This window comes from Chlorocebus sabaeus, chromosome 16 (assembly GCF_047675955.1).
Source record: "Chlorocebus sabaeus isolate Y175 chromosome 16, mChlSab1.0.hap1, whole genome shotgun sequence".
NCBI classification, from domain to species: domain Eukaryota; kingdom Metazoa; phylum Chordata; class Mammalia; order Primates; family Cercopithecidae; genus Chlorocebus; species Chlorocebus sabaeus.
The window spans coordinates 69,539,168-69,559,069 of record NC_132919.1 but is presented as its reverse complement, the minus strand read 5'-3'; the positions used below and the strand labels follow the sequence as shown (position 1 = coordinate 69,559,069).

General features: G+C 46.9%; 1 protein-coding gene across 5 annotated transcripts in view; it reads right to left on the bottom strand.

Moving 5' to 3' along the window:
• Positions 1–3,101: 3,101 nt before the first annotated feature.
• Positions 3,102–19,902, bottom strand: part of LOC103243413 (signal transducer and activator of transcription 5B) — an 89,239-nt gene continuing 72,438 nt past the window's right edge. For all 5 annotated transcript variants that reach the window (XM_037993183.2, XM_073005301.1, XM_037993182.2 and 2 more), the window contains 7 exons: positions 16,408–16,614; positions 14,249–14,343; positions 14,017–14,147; positions 11,203–11,373; positions 6,655–6,706; positions 6,242–6,349; positions 3,102–5,768 (listed from right to left, as the gene is read on the bottom strand). In XM_037993183.2, the coding sequence (XP_037849111.1) occupies positions 5,642–5,768; positions 6,242–6,349; positions 6,655–6,706; positions 11,203–11,373; positions 14,017–14,147; positions 14,249–14,343; positions 16,408–16,614 (891 nt within the window). In that variant the 3' untranslated portion in view covers positions 3,102–5,641. The remainder of the gene's footprint in view (positions 5,769–6,241; positions 6,350–6,654; positions 6,707–11,202; positions 11,374–14,016; positions 14,148–14,248; positions 14,344–16,407; positions 16,615–19,902) is intronic.

Genomic DNA, 19,902 nt, shown 5'->3' with positions numbered 1-19,902 from the left:
CATGTTGCCCAGGCTAGTGTGTTCTTGGCCTAGGTTCTCAAAACACTAAAACCACTCCCTTCCTCCCCTCACTTGCCCCTGGATAACTTTGAGAAGAGAGCTACTACTTGCTGAATACCTCTCTTCTCTTCACAGCTGAGCTTCTTTCAACAGGTGTGTTCTCACTCTCTGGCTCACTCACCTCACTTTTACGTTTCTTCTTGCTGAGATCTTGCATTTGCTTTTATTATTTATTTAGAGACATTTGCTTTTATTATTTATTTTATTATTTATTTAGAGACTCCCTCTGTTGTCCAGGCTGGAGTTCAGTGACCTGGTCACAGCTCATTGCAACCTTGAACTCCTGGGATCAAGTGATCCTCCCACCCTAGCCTCTGAGTGGCCAGGACTACAGGCATGTGCCACCACACCCAGCTAATTAAAAATTTTTTTTTGTAGAGACAAGGGGTCTCACTATGTTGCCCAGACTGGTCTGGAACTCCCGGTCTCAGCAGTCCTCCTACCTTAGCCTTCCAAAGTGCTGGAATTACAGATATGAGGCACTAGGCCTGGCCCAATAACAGCTTTATTAGATATAATTCACATACCATACAAATCACCCAGTTAGTGTACAATTCAAGATCGAGTATATCCAGATATATGTGCAACCAACACCACAGACAATTTTATAACATTTTCATTACCTCAAAAATAAACCCTGCGGAGTCTCTCTGAGCCTACTCTGCCTCGGGAGACTGCCCAATTTGTTAAATAAAATAAAATAAAATAAAATACCCCAAACATGGGCTGGGCGTGGTGGCTCACACCTATAATCCCAGAACTTTGGGAGGCCGAAGCAGGTGAATCACCTGAGGTCAGGAGTTCAAAATCAGCCTGGCCAACATGGCAAAACTCTGTCTCTACTAAAAATACAAAAATTAGTTGGGCATGGTAGCGGGCACCTATAATCCCAGCTACTTGGCAGGCTGAGGCAGGCGAATCGCTTGAAACTGGAAGGCGGAGATTGTAGTGAGCTGAGATGGCGCCACTGCGCTCCAGCCTGGGAGACAGAGTGAGACTCTGTCTCAAGAAAAACAAACAAACAAAACCCCCAAAAAACCCCAAACCCTGTATCCTTTCACTATTACCTCCAAACTCCTTCCCAGCCTCTAGGCAGCCTCAAATTTACTTTCTGTCTCCATAGATTTGCCTATCCTAGACATTTCCTATAAATGGCATCATATAATATGTGGTCTTTCGTACTTGGCTTCTTTTCTTTTTCCTCGCTCTGTCACCCAGGCTGGAGTGCAGTAGCATGACCACAGCTACAGTGATCCTCCCACCTCAGCCTCCTGAGTAGGTGGGACTACAGGGGTGCACCACCACATCCAGCTACTTTTTGTATCTTTTTGTAGAGATGGGGTTTCACCGTGTTGTCTAGGCTGGTCTTGAACTGCTGCACTCCAGTGATCCCTTGCCTCAGCCTCCCAAAGTGCTGAAATCCCAGCGGTGAACTACTGTGCCCGGCCTGGTTTCTTTCATCTAGCATGATGTTGTCAAGGTTCATCCATGTAGTCCTGTGTGTCAGCACTTCACTCCTTTTTATGGCTGTACATTCCATTGTACAGATCTACCATAATACATTTTGTTTATTCATCAGTTGATGGGCATTTGGGTTGTTTGTTTCTGCCCTTTGGCTATTATGCATGATGCTGTTATGAACATTTATCACAGTATTTCTGTAAATATATGTTCTCGTTGTTCTTATGTAGATACATACAAGTGGAATGGCTGGGTCTTTTTTTTTTTGAGACGAGTCTTGCTCTGTCACCCAGGCTGGAGTGCAATGGCGCGATCTTGGCTCACTGCAATCTCTGCCTCCCGGGTTCAAGCAATTCTCCTGCCTCAGCCTCCCGAGTAGCTGGGAGTACAGGCGCGTGCCACCATACCCGGCTAATTTTTTTTTGTATTTTTAGTAGAGACGGGGTTTCACCATGTTGGCCAGGCTGGTCTCAAACTCGTGACCTCAGGTGATCCACCTGCCTCGGCCTCCCGAAATGCTGGGATTACAGGCGTGAGCCACCATGCCCGGCTCTATTTGTTCCTTAAGAGTCAGCTCCAGGCTGGGCATGGTGGCTCACGCCTGTAATCCCAGCATTTTGGGAGGCCAAAGCGGGTGGATCACCTGAGGTCATGAGTTTGAGACCAGCCTGGTCAACATGGTGAAACCCCATCTCTGCTGAAAACACAAAAATTAGCCAGGAGTGGTGGCGCCTGTAATCCCAGCTACTCAATTAAAAACAAAACAAAATAAAACAAAAAAACTTCAAGTTGCGCAGTGTCCTTCCTGCATGTTCTTTTGCATAATGACTTTGGGATGCCTTGATTGCAGCAGGAACTGATACCCTAGCATAATCAGTTGCGGTAGCTGCCTTTCTCCAACTGTGAGCCTCTGCAGGGAAGGAACCATTTCTTATCCCACACACAATGCTGAACTCAGGGTCAGATACTCTAAATGTGCTGAATCTCAAGGACAAGCTTTCGGCTGGGAGCGGTGGCTCACGTCTGTAATCCCAGCACTTTGGGAGGCTGAGGCGGGCGGATCACAAGGTCAGGAGACCGAGACCATCCTGGTTAACATGGTGAAACCTCGTCTCTACTAAAAAATACAAAAAAATTAGCCGGGCATGGTGGCGGGTGCTTGTAGTCCCAGCTGCTCGGGAGGCTGAGGCAGGAGAATGGTGTGAAGCCAGGAGGCGGAGCTTGCAGTGAGCCAAGATCACGCCACTGCACTCCAGCCTGTGTGGCACAGCCAGACTCCATCTCAAAAAAAAAAAAAAAAAAAAAAAGAGAGAGAAAAGAAAAAAGACAAGCTTTCTGGAGTCAGGAGGCAAGAAGATGAGACCATCATTCTAATTTTCAAAACATCACATGAGCAGGAAGGTATGAAAGGCCCCATCTGCCATCAGAGCTAATGACGTGCCCTCTGAGGCTGCCAACTCCCAACCACCCAACCAGTTCCCTTTTTCAGGGTCACGCTGATGATTTGAAACTTATCCCTGTGTTCAAGCTGCCCTCCCTTGGCACGTGACAGAAAAAAGTAAAAACAGGACTCAATACCATCCCTTCAGAGGAAGCCTTTATTGTAACATAAAATACACAACTTTGTGACTGCCCCAAATTGTACACAATACTTTTTTTGGGTGGCTAAATAACTAATCTGCCTTGACACTAAAATATGTATCTGAAATAATTTCACAAAGTTTTAAAAAGAAAAATTATAAAAAGTATACTTTCATTTTAAGTTATATTCATTTTGGTCTCTCCCTACCCCCTAGAAAAACCCTGCACATCCCACACACGGAGCTGAAACCTTTGAGGACTTGTGTGTCTGGGAGTGGGTGAGAGGCTGATGGGGTCAAGACACACCACTACCTTTTCTTGTGATTTGCAGGAACAGGGAGGAGAGAGAAGACAGAACGCAGAGAGCGAGCACACCTTTCATCAAAAATCTCTGCTCTCTAGGCACAGCCTCAGTAACACCGAGGACAGCTCACCACTGGAACTGGACAAGCAGGGGAACCCCACGCTCAGGGAAGCCACACTCATCAGCTCTCTTCCTCCCCAACCCAGTGCCAACTGCAAAGTGAGCTCGAAGCGGCCTGGGACGGCCTGGCTGCTCTGTCCTCAGCAGGCCCTGGGGTGGGTCCACTCCCAACCTGAAAGTGTATCAAGTCTGACCCCCCACCAGGGTTGCTGGAACAGAGAGCGAGGTCTCAGAGGCAGGTGTCGGTGAAGCATCTCTGGGTGACAGGCAGGGAGGGGCTCTTTGAGCCTAGGTCCCTGAATAGGCAGGCTCTCCTTCTCACCCTTCCCCAATGCGCCCATCCTCACGGTTGGAATTTTCATCAAATCTTGAGGGGTAGGGAGGGACTGAGTGGGATGTGGGTAGCCTGCTCCTCAAAGGCAGAGAGACTCTACTGCCTGGCATAGAAAAATAAATCAGTGTATGAAACCAAGCCAAGGCAAATGGCAGCTTTAAAAAAGTCATCTTCCAATAAATAATTTACTATAGAGGAATATTTTTCTTTAACAGCAAAACACTGATAAATTCAGAAGTTATTTTTGTAAAAAAAATATCTGTTTATTTACTCTCATGTATAAAAATAAGGTTTATGGGGCCATCCTCTCCTGGGGGTGCTCATGCCCTTCTTTTGGAGAGGGGGCCGAGGGGTGACCTTTTAGGCCTTACCCGTAAGCTATTTTAATACACCTGCTCACCCCCGCTTCCCCCACTGCCGGCTGTAGCCCATTCCTTCCTTCTGGTGTAAAGCTACAGAAGAAGAAATCGTGGAACAAAATTATACCGAGGCTTTTGTTTTGTTTTGTTTTTATACTTTCATCAAACTCCCCAGCAAACCTGCTGACTGCATTTCCTCACATTACCAACACCCGCCAGGACCCCACAGCAGGGTGACCTGCTGAGCAAGCTGGCCTAGGTTCAGCCCACACTGCTACCACCTACTCTTCAAGACATCAGGTGTGAACAGAGAATGGGAATGAGGTGACCTGGGTTCGAATGACCCAGGGCCCAATGCACAAGAGAGAATTTTGATGTCAAATTAGGGTGGGAAGGGGAAAACAAAAAAGATCCAACTTAGAAACAGAAACATGATTCAACATTTGCAAAAAGCATTATTAATAAGCCTGAAGAACACCTCCGACTGTGCATCCGCTGGCTCAGAGAAAGGCTGGGCAGCCGGAACAGCACCTTCCTGGGTAACCAGGCAACAGTCTCAGCGCCCAGGAGTCAGGGCTGTGCGCTCCACTCTGGCCAGAACACAAAGGGCGTTGGCACTGTAAGCTCTCAGTTACATGGCCCTCTTTTCTCTCCTCTATTTCTCCAAACATGTGTGCACGCCCAGAGGAACTGAGTGGCAATTCCAGGGTGCGGGCAGGCAGGAGGGGAGAAAGGACAAAGAGAGAATATTAAGATGAGCTAAGTGTTATGTGAAAAGCCACCACCCATCCGAAAGCCTGTGACTTCCCTTGCCCCAACAATCTTTGTAGGTTGCCCCTTTTCCCATTCCTACCCAAGAACACAGGGGTAGGGGAGAGGGAAGGCTCTCTTTGTCAAAAAGCAGTTATCTACATTTCAGAAGAAAAGCAGAGACAATCACGGTTATATATCAATTGCTTGGCAGACAGAGTGACAAAGACTCACTGGAGCACACGTGCTTTCTCCTCCCTTTGTCCGTCTCTTACTCAAACAACCACATGTCAAAGTCCAGCCACTCTTAAGACACATGGCCAACTTCCGGGCTTCACGAAACTCACTGCCTTTTTGCACAAAGTAAAAACCACCACAGCCTCTGTCTGTGGCCTCTTTGCTACAACTAAACTCTTGGACAGTGAGAGGGAGAAACACCATAATGTGCAAACACACACACACACGCACACACACAAACACACACACACACACACACTCTCACACTCCCTTTGCTGGTGCCACCATGCACAGAAACACTAAGGTCACAACTAGTATGAACACTTCACATTATGAGTATTGTTTCCAAAGAGAAGCGATTCATGGAATTAAAACATCCACAAGAGTGATTCCTCTGGTGAGGATGAAGAAGCTGAAGACGGAGAGGTCACGGGGTCACGACTGTGCGTGTGGGATCCACTGACTGTCCATTGGCCGGCCCAGGAGCTCCTCCACACGCCGTGCCACGTCCATTGTGTCCTCCAGATCGAAGTCCCCATCGGTGTCAAGGACTGAATCAGGGCTTGGGAGGGAAAGAGGGATGAAGGGAGGGGGAAAGGCTGTGAGAGACCACCCCAAGCCCCACAGGCCACCAGGGGAGCAGTCTGAGCCAGCCTATGCCCTCAGCCTGGGGCTTCATGGGAAAAGAATGACCATTCGAACAGCTGGCTACACAGCAACTCAGACTGAAATGCCCTCCCCAGTTACCTCTCACAACGGCTGTCCAGACACAGCACAACTCCACTCAGTCCTTAGAGTAAGAAAAATCTCCATTTTGAGAGAGGGGAACAGATGACATTTGCCCAACCCGACTCTAAACCACCAATCACTTCTGGTCAAATCTCTCCCTCCCAAAGGCCAGAGCCCAGGCCAGGGCTGCCTGGTCTCAGATCTAGAGGAGCTCTGGATGCCTCTGCCCACCAGCCCTCCAGGGGTCCAGCCTGGGGCCAAGCCCCCAGTTCCTCCCCTGTGGACCCCCATGAGAACGCCACCTACTTCTGTGGGTACATGTTATAGTGAGCCTGGGGGCACACAGCTGGGGAGGGGGCCTGGTCCATGTACGTGGCGCTGCCGCTCCCGGCATCTGCAGATGCGTTCACAAACCTGCAGAAGGAAGAGAACAGCTTCAGCCGCCAGGGAGGCCAGGGCAGCTGACGGGGAGGGGACCGAGGGGCATGTTTTTCTTTCTCGGGGTGTAGAAGGACAAAGTGCCCACTTGGCCCTGGAGCTCCAGCTACAGGAGTGGGCACTCGGGTACTGGCACAGCGTGACCAAGCCCAGGTCCCTCCCCAGGACTGAGACAGGTTTCCTGGGGGAGCAGAAAGCTGGGCCCAGGATCAGGGTGGGAGGCAGGGTCTGGGGAAGGAGGAAAGAGGCAGAAGGAGGGCCAGAGCCACCTGGCCACTTACTCAGGGACCACTTGCTTGATCTGTGGCTTCACGTATCCATCAACGGCTTTAGCTGCCAAGGGGAGAACCAAAGTGCTCAAAGTGCTCAAGTGAAATAAAAATGTGATCTTCCTTATGAATCACATCTTTTCTTAGGACAGAACACAACCACCTAACTTATCTAAGGATATGACACAAGCCCTTAATATTTCTTTTTTGTTTTGTTTTTTGAAACAGTCTCACTCTGTCATCCAGGCTGGAGTACAGTGGTGCAATCTCGGTTCACTGCAGCCTCTGCCTCCCAGGTTCAAATGATTCTCATGCCTCAGCCTCCTGAGTAGCTGGATTACAGATGCACCACCACACTTTGGCTAATATTTGTATTTTCAGTAGAGACGGGGTTCCACCATGTTGCCCAGGCTGTTTTCTAACTCCTGACCTCAAGTGATCTGCCCACCTTGGCCCCGCAAAGTGCTGGGATTACAGGCATGAGCCACTGCACTTGGCCAAGCATTTAATATTTCAATCTGTTAGGAAGACCTGGTAAAGGAGAAGATCAGCACTAAAACTGAAATTCAAGATATCTTCCAAATTGGCTTGGATGTTTCAATAAATTCTTCAAACCACGGAAACTATGTACTTCAATACAAATCTAAGTCAAGCAATAATTGCGTACTAATTAAAAAAAAAATACCTTGAAAAGCTTAAAGTCCAAGATGCAGCAGAGAGAAAGGATTTGCTCTACCTGACCCAGGGGATAAAATCAGGACCAGGAGGGGCAGGTCCTAAGAGGACAAATGTTCAGACATGTAGGGAAGAATGTTCTAAGTAGAACTGCCCAGAAAAGAAATGATTTATTTTAGGAAGGGCTGATTTCCTTGTCACAGGAGGTTTTCTTTTTTTTCTTTTTTGACAGAGTCTCGCTCTGTTGCCCACGCTGGAGTGCAGTGGTGCGATCTCAGCTCACTGCAACCTCCACCTCCTGGGTTCAAGCGATTCTCGTGCCTCAGTCTCCCGAGTGGCTGGGATTACAGGTGCGTGACACCAAGCCCCGCTAATTTTTGTATTTTTGGTAGAGATGGGGTTTCTTCATGTTGGTCAGGTCTCAAACCCCTGACCTCAAGTGATCCACCGTTTTGGCCTCCCAAAGTGCTGGGATTACAGGTGTGAGCCATGGTGCCTGACCATCATTGGAGGTTTTCAAGCAGAAGGTGCATACACACTGGTCAGGGATCCTATGGAAAGGCCTAGGCACTGGAGAGCCACTGATCTGACCTGGTCTGAGGTTCCTCTAACTCTGAGTGTCTAGTCTTTCAGGGAAGGGAAGGCTACTTTTCCCAGCACGTGCACGCTTCTTCACGCCTGGTGCTTCCGCATTTGGGGTACTTTGATGTCACTAGTCCCAGTGAGTGATGTTGGTGCCAAGAATGCGATGTGTCCTTTGCTTCCCACAGAATCCCCACTGGGATGTGGCAGATGAGCAGATAAACCTGCACATGATCTGGTCGACCAGTTACCTTTTCAGAAGGCTGACTATGGAAATCCAGGTAAGCAGGTAGTAAGAATGTGATATCTGACATGGGAGAATGAAGCCTTGTTTCTGGGTATGTGAATACAGGAATCAGTACAATGTTAATTATACTAGGCAAGGACGATCCCACTATGATTACAGGACAAAGAGCTTGTCATTTAAGTAGCCCAAGAGGGTGAAATGCTGCAGGGTTCACCAATTGCTTGTTACCCTAATCTTCTTCTTCCAGGGCTTCCAGTGTCAGGAGCGACCTTTTCATAATACCTCATGTTTTTTTGTGCTTTATAGTGTATAGAGAATTTTATAGATTGGCTAAGAAGCTAAAAACCAAAGAAATGCTGCCAGAAATAGGACTTTTTTTTTCTGAAACAGGATCTTACTCTGTCACATATGCTACAGTGCAATGGCACAATCATAGCTCACTGCAGCCTCTAATTCCTGGGCTCAACCAATCCTTCAGCCTCTGCCTTCTGAGTAGCTGGGACTACAGGCATGTGCCACCAAGCGCAGCTCACTTTCATTTTTGTAGATATGGAGTCTCACTATGTTGCCCAGGCTGGTCTCAAACTCCTAGGCTCAAGCAATCCTCCTTCCTTGGCCTACTAAAGTGCTGGAATTACAGGCTTGAGACACTGTGCCCAGGCCCAAATTATAAGCATCTTAAATAACGAACATGTAACTCACCATAATACAATGGGACTGTAGGCAATCATCAAAATGATGTTGGAAGATTACATTTACTGAGCTGCAACTCTGCACAGGATATATATATTTTTTTGCGGCAGTCTTGCTCTGTTCCCAGGCTGGAGTGCAGTGGCGTGATCTCGGCTCACCGCAACCTCCGCCTCCCGGGTTCAAGCGATTCTCTTGCCTCAGCCTCCTGAGTAGTGGGATTACTGGTGTCTGCCACCACACCCAGCTAATTTTTGTATTTTTTTTAGTAGAGACGAGGTTTCACCATGTTGGTCAGGCTGGTCTCGAACTCCTGACCTCAAGTGATCTGCCTGCCTCGGCCTCCCAAAGTGCTAGGATTACAGGCGTGAGCCACCATGCCCAGCTACCTAGGATATATTTCCAAGTGAAAAAAATAAAAAGTCACAAAAAATTATATATAGTATGGTCCAAACCCCAACCTTTTACCCTGAACTCCAAGGCTGGAGTGCTCTGACCTCAGCTCTTACCACTTATCTTCCCTGCTTTCCAGACATGCCCATTCTCAACCCAGGATTTTTGTACTTGTTCTCTTGGCATAGAATGTTTTTTCTCTAGATCTTTGTATGGCTAGCTTCCTTACTTCATTTATGTCTATTCAAATATCACATCCTGGCTGGGTACAGACTCACGCCTATAATCCCAGAAACTTGGGGGACTGAGGAAGGAGCACTGCTTGAGCCCAGGAATTTGAGACCAGTCTGGGAAACATAGCAAGACCCCAGATCTATAAAAATAAAATAATTAACCAGGATTGGTGGTGCATGCCTGTAGTCCCAACTATGTGGGAGGCTCAGGTGGGGGGATCCCTTGAGCCTAGCAGTTGGAGACTGCAGTGAGCAATGTACTCCAGCCTGGGCAACAAAGTGAGACCCTGTCTCAAAAACAAAAACAAAAACAAAAAAAACATGTTCTCAGAGAAACCCCCTTTGACCACTCTAGTAAAATAACACCTCCATTCTCCTCCCTGCCACTTCTCTATGCCTCTACCTTGCTTTGTCTTCAGAGCGCCCATCACTAAATGAATATATTTGTGTTTTGTTTGTTTGTTTTTGAGACGGAGTCTCACTCTGTTGCCCAAGCTGGAGTGCAGTGGCACAATCTCAGCTCACTGCAACCTCCCCCTCCCTGGTTCAAGCGATTCTCCTGCCTCAGCCTCCCAATTAGCTGGAATTACAGGCACCTGCCACCACACCCAGCTACTTTTCATATTTTTAGTAGAGATGGGGTTTCACCACATTGGCCAGGCTGGTTTCAAACTCCTGACCTTGGGTGATCTACCTGCCTCGGCCTCCCAAAAGGCTGGGATTACAGGCATGAGCCACTGTGCCTGGCCTGAATATATGTTTCCTTGTTTATGGTCTTCATTCTCCTGCTAGATTTAACCTCCAAACAGGAACTTCAAACATCAGGTGATGCAATGTATAATACATACCTGTTTAGAGAGTGCAAGAATAGTCACTAAATCATCCATAGAGGTTAATCTCTAGATGAGAGATGTTGTGTGGTATCTGTTTTTTTGTTTTTGTTTTTGAGATGGAGTTTCACTCTTGTCGCCTAGGCTGGAGTGCAACAGCACGATCTCAGCTCACTGTAACCTCCACCTCCTGGGTTCAGCCGCCCAAAGTGCTGGGATTATAGGAGTGAACCGCCACGCCCAACTTACTTTCTTTTTTTTTTTTTTGGATCCTGAGTCTCACTCTATTGTCCAGGCTGGAGTGCAGTGGCACAGTCTCAGCTCACTGCGATCTCCACGTCCCAGGTTCAAGTGATTCTCATGCCTCAGCCTACCGAGTAGCTGCGATTACAGGTACCCGCCACCACACCTAATCTTTGTATTTGTTGTAGAGATGGGGTTTCACCATGTTGGCCAGGCTGGTCTGGAACTCCTGACCTCAAATGATCCGCCTGCCTTGGTCTCCCAAAGTGCTGGGATTACAGGCATGACCCACCGTACCCGGCCTGTTTTCTTTTTCATGCCTTTATGCGTCTTCTGAAAATTTTATAATAAATATGTAATACTTCTAAACTCAGAAAGCAATAAAACTACCTCTGGCATGAAAAACAAAATTTTACCTCTCTAATTTTGTTTGATCTAAGCTTGTATTAAAAAGAATGTTTTCTTCAATTTGATATTTGGGATTAGTGGCAGATGTGTTTTCTGTACGACTGAAGAATCCAGCCTAGGGTTTACATCTGCCCTGGAAAATGCTCAAACTGCTCTCACTGAATGGTAACTGTGTGGGTTTTCATGCAAGAGAGATAACACATGCACACAGGCACGCACACATACACACAAAATCAAATCAGAATGCGAACACTGTTACCAGTAGCAGACTCGCAGGGAACTGGTGTGTAGTATTTGGAGTATACTTCATCTTTCGGCCGATCAGGAAACACGTAGATAAGGTAATTCAAGTCTCCCAAGCGGTCAGCTAGGGACCGAATGGAGAAGTCTCTGGTGGTAAAAGGCATCAGATTCCAAAACATTCTTTCCTCTAGATCAATAAACAGAACAATCACATTCTAAACATGATTTCTGAATAGGAAATCTTAAAACCCAAACATACTATAAATTCAAACTTGCCATTATAATGGCTCCAATAGAAATCTCCATTTAAAAATAACCATGGGTTACAGATGAACTATTTTTATTCATTTATTTATTTACTTATTTTGAGATGGAGTCTTGCTCTGTTACCAGGCTGGAGTGCAGTGGTGTGATCTTGGCTCACTGCAACCTTCGACTGCCTGGTTCAAGCAATTCTCCTGCCTCAGCCTCCCAAGTAGTTGGGATTACAGGCACGTGCCACCACACCCAGCTAATTTTGTATTTTTAGTAGAGATGGAGTTTCACTATGTTGGCCCGGCCTGAAATAGTTTTAAAAGCCATGGGTAGGGGCCAGGCATGGTGGCTCACACCTGTAATCTCACACTTTTGGAGGCCTAGACAGGTGGATCACCTGAGGTTAGGAGTTTGAGACCAGCCTGGCCAACATGATGAAACCCCATCTCTACTAAAAATACAAAAATCAGCCAATTGTGGTGGCGCTCATCCGTAGTCCCAGGTACTATGCTGAGGCGGGAGGATGGCTTGAGGCTGGGAGGTGGAGATTGCAGTGAGCTGAGATCATGACACTACACTCCAACCTGGGTGACAGGGACTCCATCTCAAAAAATAAAAATAAAAGCCATGGGTAGATAAGCAGGTAATACACCAATCACTTCCCAAGAGATCCAATAATCTCAGACGTTTCAAGTTCAAACAGTATTCCGGTCCTCAGTAGAAGAAAAAGTTCTTACTGACCCCCGATCCCTGATTCCCTATACAAAGATATGTAAGAGCTAGGAAGCATGCCCACAACCAGAGAAAGCATAAGAGCTATTAAAAGTGATTTTTTTTTTTTTTTTTTGAGATTTAGTCTCGCTCTGTTGCCCAGGCTGGAGTGCAGTGGTGCCATTTCGGCTCACTGCAAGCTCTGCCTTCTGGGTTCATGCCATTCTCCTGCCTCAGCTTCCCAGGTAGCTGGGACTACAGGTGCCCACCACCACACCCGGCTAATTTTTTTGTATTTTTAGTAGAGACGGGGTTTCACCGTGTTAGCCAGGATGGTCTCAATCTCCTGACCTCATGATCCGCCCGTCCTGGCCTCCCAAAGTGCTGGGATTACAGGCGTGAGCCACCATGCCCAGCCTTTTTGTTTGTTTGTTTAAGAGACAGGGTCTTACTCTGTTGCCCAGGCTGGAGTACAGTAATGTGATCATGACTCACTGTAACCTTGAATTCCTGGGGTCAAGTGACCATCTCGCCTCACCCTCCAGAGTAGTTGGGACTATAGGCGCACACCATGAGCACCACCACGCCCAGTTAATTAACTTATTTATTTATTTACTTAGAGACAGGGGCTTGCTATGTTGTCCAGGCTGGTCTTAAACTCGTGGCCTCAAGAGATCCTCCCGCCTGAGGTTCCCAAAGTGCTGGGATTACAGGCATGAGCCACCACACCCAGCCAAAAGTTATTAAAAACTTTAATTCACGGCCGGGCGCGGTGGCTCAAGCCTGTAATCCCAGCACTTAGGGAGGCCGAGACGGGCGGATCACGAGGTCAGGAGATCGAGACCATCCTGGCTAACACGGTGAAACCCCATCTCTACTAAAAATACAAAAAAAAACTAGCCGGGCGAGGTGGCGGGCGCCTGTAGTCCCAGCTACTCGGGAGGCTGAGGCAGGAGAATGGCGTGAACCCGGGAGGCGGAGCTTGCAGTGAGCTGAGATCCGGCCACTGCACTCCAGCCCGGGCTACAGAGCAAGACTCCGTCTCAAAAAAAAAAAAAAAAAAAAAAAAAACTTTAATTCACAGAAAACGAACTAGCAAGCTACCCTTATTGTGAGGGTCAGAGGTGAGAACTAACATTCCTGATGCCCAGGTGCAGCGGCTCAAGCCCGTAATCCCAATACTTTGGGAGGCTGAAGCAGAGGATTGTTTGAGCCCAGGAGTTCGAGACCAGCCTGGGCAACATACAAACAATTTAAAAATTAGATGGGTGTGGTGGTGCATGTGTATGGTCCCAGCTAATCAGGAGGCTGAGGCAGGAGGATTGCTTGAGGCCAGGAGGTTGAGGCTGCAGTGAGCCATGTTTGTGCCGCTGCACTCCCGCCCAGGCAAAAGAGTGAGACCCTGTTTCAAAAAAAGAAAAGAACTAACATCTTGGGTAGAATGATTGATGGCAATATCCGTATGTTAAAAGGAATATTTTTACTACTGTAAGAACTTCAAATCATCAAAGTAATTCTTCACTGAAATAAGCTTTATGCAGAGTAATACAATAAGGCAAACATTTTAAGAGGAAAGCAACTGAGATTCTGCACAGACTCTTGTATCATAGGTAGCCATGTCATGGTTTAACTTTCATGTATAACCATGTTGCCATATACTTTCATGTATAACCAAATTAGTAACTGTGTTTCCCATATTAGTATTTTTCATAGGCTGCCTTATTAAAAGTATGTTATGGCCATACATTTGTGTTTCCCATAATTAGTACTGACCCCAACAAATAGTAAGTACCCACTAAATTATTTGTTAAAATAATTTTGTAACAAAAGCAGCAAACTTTGGACATAAGGGAGGGGCACTCACGAGAATCAAACTTCCAAGCAATGGTGATGCCGCCAATTTCTGAGTCACTGAATCTCAGCAGGAAGGTCCCATCTGGCTTGTTAATGAGTAGGTCATGGGCCTGTTGCTTGTTTACAAACCCCAAAATGGCCCTGGATCACCAAGGACGAAGGACAGAAGCAGAGTGTGACTTATGATGCCAGAAAGAAGACTTTCAGACTCTGTTGGTGCCTTAAGAAATAATGATTCTCACCCATCATTCCAATGAGGTTTGAGATGTTTTTTTAACACTTCCATCACACCGTCAAACCACTGCCAGAAAGTGTAATTCCGTCCTGGTAAATTCTCCTGGTTGGAGATACAACAGTAAACACAAGAAAATAAGAGTAACACTTGGAATATTATACACATATTTAATTGGAAAAGTTAAATGAAGGCCGGGCGCGGTGGCTCACGCCTGTAATCCCAGCACTTTGGGAGGCCGAGGCGGGCGGATCACAAGGTCAGGAGATCGAGACCATGGTGAAACCCCGTCTCTACTAAAAAATAGAAAAAAATTAGCCGGGCGCAGTGGCGGGCGCCTGTAGTCCCAGCTACTCGGGAGGCTGAGGTAGGAGAATGGCGTGAACCCGGGAGGCGGAGCTTGCAGTGAGCCGAGACTGCGCCACTGCACTCCAGCCTGGGCGACAGAGCGAGACTCCGTCTCAAAAAAAAAAAAAAAAAAAGAAAAGTTAAATGAGAAACAAACATCTACCCTTGTCAGAGGTGTACAAACATCCCCACCTACCTGAGTTTTACCTAATGGCCCCATGGAGAAGAAAAGAGGTAAGAAGGGGAAAATAGGCCGGGCGCGGTGGCTCACGCCTGGAATCCCAGCACTTTGCGAGGCCGAGGCGGGTGGATCACGAGGTCAGGAGATCGAGCCCATCCTGGCTAACATGGTGAAACCCCGTCTCTACTAAAAATACAAAAAATTATCTGGGCGTGGTGGTGGCGCCTGTAGTCCCAGCTACTCAGGAGGCTGAGGCAGGAGAATGGCGTGAACCCAGGAGGCAGAGCTTGCAGTGAGCCGAGATCGCGCCACTGCACTCCAGCCTGGGCGACAGAGCGAGACTCCGCCTCAAAAAAAAAAGAAAAAAAAGAAGGGGAAAATACCACACTGCAGTTACCAGCACCCAGTGGGGTCCTGCTACAGACACTTTCACCTGGGGCTGGGCTGACCCATCCCTTGCTAGTTTTGATGTGTGGTCTGTGACCAGCAGCATCAGTGTCACCTGGGAGCTTCTGAGAAATGCACATTGTTAGGCTCCAAATTAAGGACATTTAAAATACCTTGGGGGTGGTGGGGGGCAGGAAAAGAAATAAAAGTTAAATTAAAATCAAAGTGACGCTGGGCGTGGTGGCTCACGCATGTAATCCCAGCACTTTGGGAGGCCGAGGTAGGCAGATCACTTGAGGTCAGGAGTTTGAGACCAGCCTGGCCAACATAGTGAAACCCTGTCTCTACTAAAAACACAAAAATTAGCTGGACATGGTGGCGGGTGCTTGTAATCCCAGCTACTCAGGAGGCTGAGGCAGAATTGCTTGAATCTGGGAGACGGAAGTTGCAGTGAGCCGAGACCGCACCACTGCACTCCTTGTGACAGAGCGAGACACCATCTCAAAAATAAATAAATAAACAAAAATAAATAGGGTGGGTGCAGTGGCTCATGCCTGTAATCCCAGCACTTTGGGAGGCTGAGGCAGGCAGATCACCTGAAGTCGGGAGTTCGAGACCAGCGTGACCAACATGGAGAAACCCCGTCTCTACTAAAAATACAAAATTAGTCGTGTGTGGTGGCGCATGCCTGTAATCCCAGCTACTTGGGAGGCTGAGGCAGGAGAATCACTTGAACCCAGGAGGTGGAGGCTGTGGTGAGCCGAGATTGTGCCATTGCAGTCCAGCCTGGGCAACAAGAGTGAAACTCTGTCTCAAAAATAAATAAATAAAAAAAAATAAAATCAAAGTGACATCTGAATTAGCAGATGCTAGAGGAGAAGTTTCTTTCATCAGCATCCCTTTGCGTGGGTTGAGGGTCCCATAGGAGCCTGATCTGGCATTATACACAGGGAACACAAGAGAGTGAAGGGGAGAGAGGGCTGGAGTTCGCATCCCCTCAAAAGCTTTGCTTCTCATGAGCTATGTTAACGTCTGCTTTGCTCTATTTCTTTTACAAAGGAAGAAAATGCATTAACTGTAGACGTTTTCTACACGTGACCTGGGTAACTCTCAAGTTGTCCATCTAGTCAGAAGCTTCTATTACTTTTGGTACATTTTATTACAGACATGAAGAATAAGGGCCCAGGGCAGGGAGACTCCTGAGAATGTTGGGAGGGACAGATCTAACAGCTGCTGGTGGCCGGGTCCCTCACCCTGTTGAACTGGGACCAGGACACGGACAGGCCGCTGTAGTCCTCCAGGTGGCTGCTGCTGTTGTTGAACAGTTTCTGCGCCAGGAACACAAGGTTCTCCTTGGTCAGGCCCCGGTTGCTCTGCACTTCGGCCTTGAATTTCATGTTGAGCGCCTCACACAGCTGTGGCCACAGCACTTTGTCAGGCACGGCAAATGGCACCCTGCCCTGAGAGGGAGAGAGGCCAGGATCTGATGAGAAAACAGTTGCATGATTTATTCCCTCAAGCCACAAAAGAAAAACACTGATGGCTGGGAGTGGCTACAAACTTTTGTCTTGCAGGGCCTGAGGATAAATTCGGACTCTGCCGGGGTACATAGTTCTGTGAAATTCAGAAGGTTCCCTTTCACCTTCTTTACACACAACTAGAAGGTAACCCGTGCTATCCATGTTGTTTTGTAAATGAGCTGCTGAACTAACAGTCAAATCCTTTGTTCTAACAGCCACAAACCAAAACATAACCAAGGTCTGGCTTTTAGATTGTAAACACCTTGGGAATTTAGAAATCTGAAAGACTGGTTCTCTAGGTACAAACAGAGAGAGTATGTGCGTATGTGTGTACACATGTTGGCATGTGTGTACACAAGCGGAATCCTTGCCCTCAACTCCTTCTGCCAAGAACTCTAGCTCAGAGTAAAACAACTTGGTATGGAAGAGTGGAAATTTTGAGTTGGATGGATTTATTGAGAAATAGGTTAGAACATTAACTTTTAATAAACTGCTTTTCAACCCGTTCGACCATAGTATTCCATTTTATTTTGTTATAAACCTTTTTTTCAATAGGTCATTTTCACATTATTTAAAATTCAAAAAGCATAGATGGCTATACAGTGAAGTCACTCCCTATCCCTGTCCCCCAGCAACCCAGTTCTTTTCTTTAAAGGCAGCTAACACAGTTTCTTGTGTATCCCACCAAAGATATTCTATGCATGCCAGCAATGACATACACTTTTTCCTTTTCTTCATAAATGGTAGCACAAAATCCACATGTTCTGCATTTTCCTCTTTTCACTTAATCCTCTATCTGGGAGACCTCATATCAGCACATAAAGAAATTTCACCAGACCCCCATAGATGGGCATCAGTGTTATAGCCTCATCTTTAGCTATTAACAAACAATGATGCAATGTTCTTATGTTATTTGACCCATAGGACACATAGGCAAATACATCTGAGGAATCAATTTCCACAAGTATTTTATTTTATTTTTTAGGTAAGATCTCGCTCTGTCATCCAGGCTGGAGTGCAGTGGCCCAATCTTGGCTCATTGCAACCTCTGCCTCCTCGGCTCAAGCAATTTTCCTACTTCAGCCTCCCCAACAGCTGGGACTACAGGCGTGTACCACCATGCCTGGCTAATTTTTGTGTTTTTTGTAGAGACAGGGTTTTGCCATGTTGACAAGGCTGGCCTCGAATTCCTGGGTTCAAGAGATCCACTTGCCTTGGCCTCCCAAACTGCTGGGATTGCAGGCATAAATCACTGTGCCTGGCCACAAGTCTTTATTTTTTATTTTTTAGTTTTTTGAGATGGAGTCTCACTGTGTTGCCCAGGCTGGAGTGCAGTGGCACCATCTCGGGTCACTACAACCTCTGCCTCCCGGGTTCAAGCGATTCTCCTGCCTCAGCCTCCCGAGTAGGTGAGATTACAGGCACGCATCACCATGCCCAGATAATTTTTGTATTTTTAGTAGAGATGAGAGTCTCACCATGTTGGCCAAGCTAGTCTCGAATTCCTGACCTCAAATGATCCACCCGCCTTGGCCTCCCAAAGTGCTGGGATTACAGGTGTGAGCCACCGTGCCCAGCTGCAAGTCTTTATTTTAACATAACACAAGGTCAGCTGGGTGCAGTGGCTCACGCCTGTAATCCCGGCACTTTGAGAGACTGAGGTGGGTGGATCACTTGAGGTCAAGAATTCAAGACCAGCCTGGCCAACATGGTGAGACCTGGGCTCTACTGAAAACATAAAACTAACTGGGCGTGGTGGCATGCACCTGTAATCCCAGCTTCTCAGGAGGCCGAGGCAGGAGAGTCGTTTGAACCCAGAAGGCAGAAGCTGCAGTGAGCTGAGATAATGCCACTGTACTCCAGCCTGGGTGACAGAGCAAGACTCCGTCTCAAAAAATTAAAAAAAAAAAATAGCATAAGATGTAAGCAGTCATTAACATAGCTGAGAATGTTAAAAATGTTTATTTATTTAGACAGGATACTTCAGTAATTACATGGTGCAGGAGAGGCCAAAGGTACAGAGAGTGAGATCTGTGGACAGGCAGGGAAGGAAATGAGAGATGTAACAATCTCATCCAGTAGGCTTATCAGGACAAGAGGCAGACAGTTTCAAACAGGAGCTTCTAATTCAGAGTCTGTAAGTGAAGCATGGTAGAATATCTTTTAAAAATCTCACCTTTGCAGTAAAATACTTTTTCTCTAAAGAGGACTGTTGGAAACGTTAAGCCTCTCCACATGAGCCAGAAGGTTCCATTTCACCTTCTTTACACACAACTGGAAGGTACCCCATGCTATCCATGCTGTTTTGTAAACGAGCTGCTGAACTAACAGTCAAATCCTATATTCTAACGGTCACAAAACAAAACATATCAAGGTTTGTTGGATATACTTAGAGAAGGACATACTCTTATGTCCCAAATGATAACCCTTTTATCATGCTTTTATGGGCTAATCTCTACTGGAAACATGTAACAAAAATTTTTTTTTCTTTGAGACAGGGTGTTGCTTTGTCACCCAGGCTAGAGTACAGAGGCGCAATCTTGGCTCACTGCAGCCTAGACCTCCTGGGCTCAAGCGATCCTCCTGGCCTCAGCCCCCCAAGTAGCTGGGACTACAGGCTGGTGTACCATGCCCGGGTAATTTTTTGGTATTTTTTGTAGAGACCAGATTTTGCCATGTTGTCTAGGCTAGTGTGGAGCTCAAGGGATCTGCCTGCCTTGGCCTCCTGGAGTGCTAGGATTACAGGCGTGAGCCACTGCACCCAGCCTATGAGATCTTTAAAACGCTCATCGAGCAGCAGGCTAGCGGGATTCAGATAACATTTGGGGGCATAAATCCACCAAATTATATCTTCCTTGATACAAAGCATCTCATTCGTCATGAGACCTGGAATGAATCACAGAAACTAAAATTTGGAAAAGACATTTAATAGCATCTTCATTTATTGAAAGGAAGAGGATATGAAGCAACTTCTATGCTAAAGTAAGCCTCTCGAGAGATCTAACCTCTGGAGTGAACCTGGGAGTCCCAAATCCCATTCATAGTTTCACCCAAGGATTCAAAATAATATTGACTGGGTACTGACTGTGTGGCAAGCATTTTCTATGTTATCTAATTTAATCTTCCTAACAATGCTGTGGAGCAAGAGTATCCCTGTGCTGCAGACACCTGCTGGAAGCTCAGGCTCAGAGAGGTAAAGTGAACTGCCCATGTGTTCATGGAGTGAGG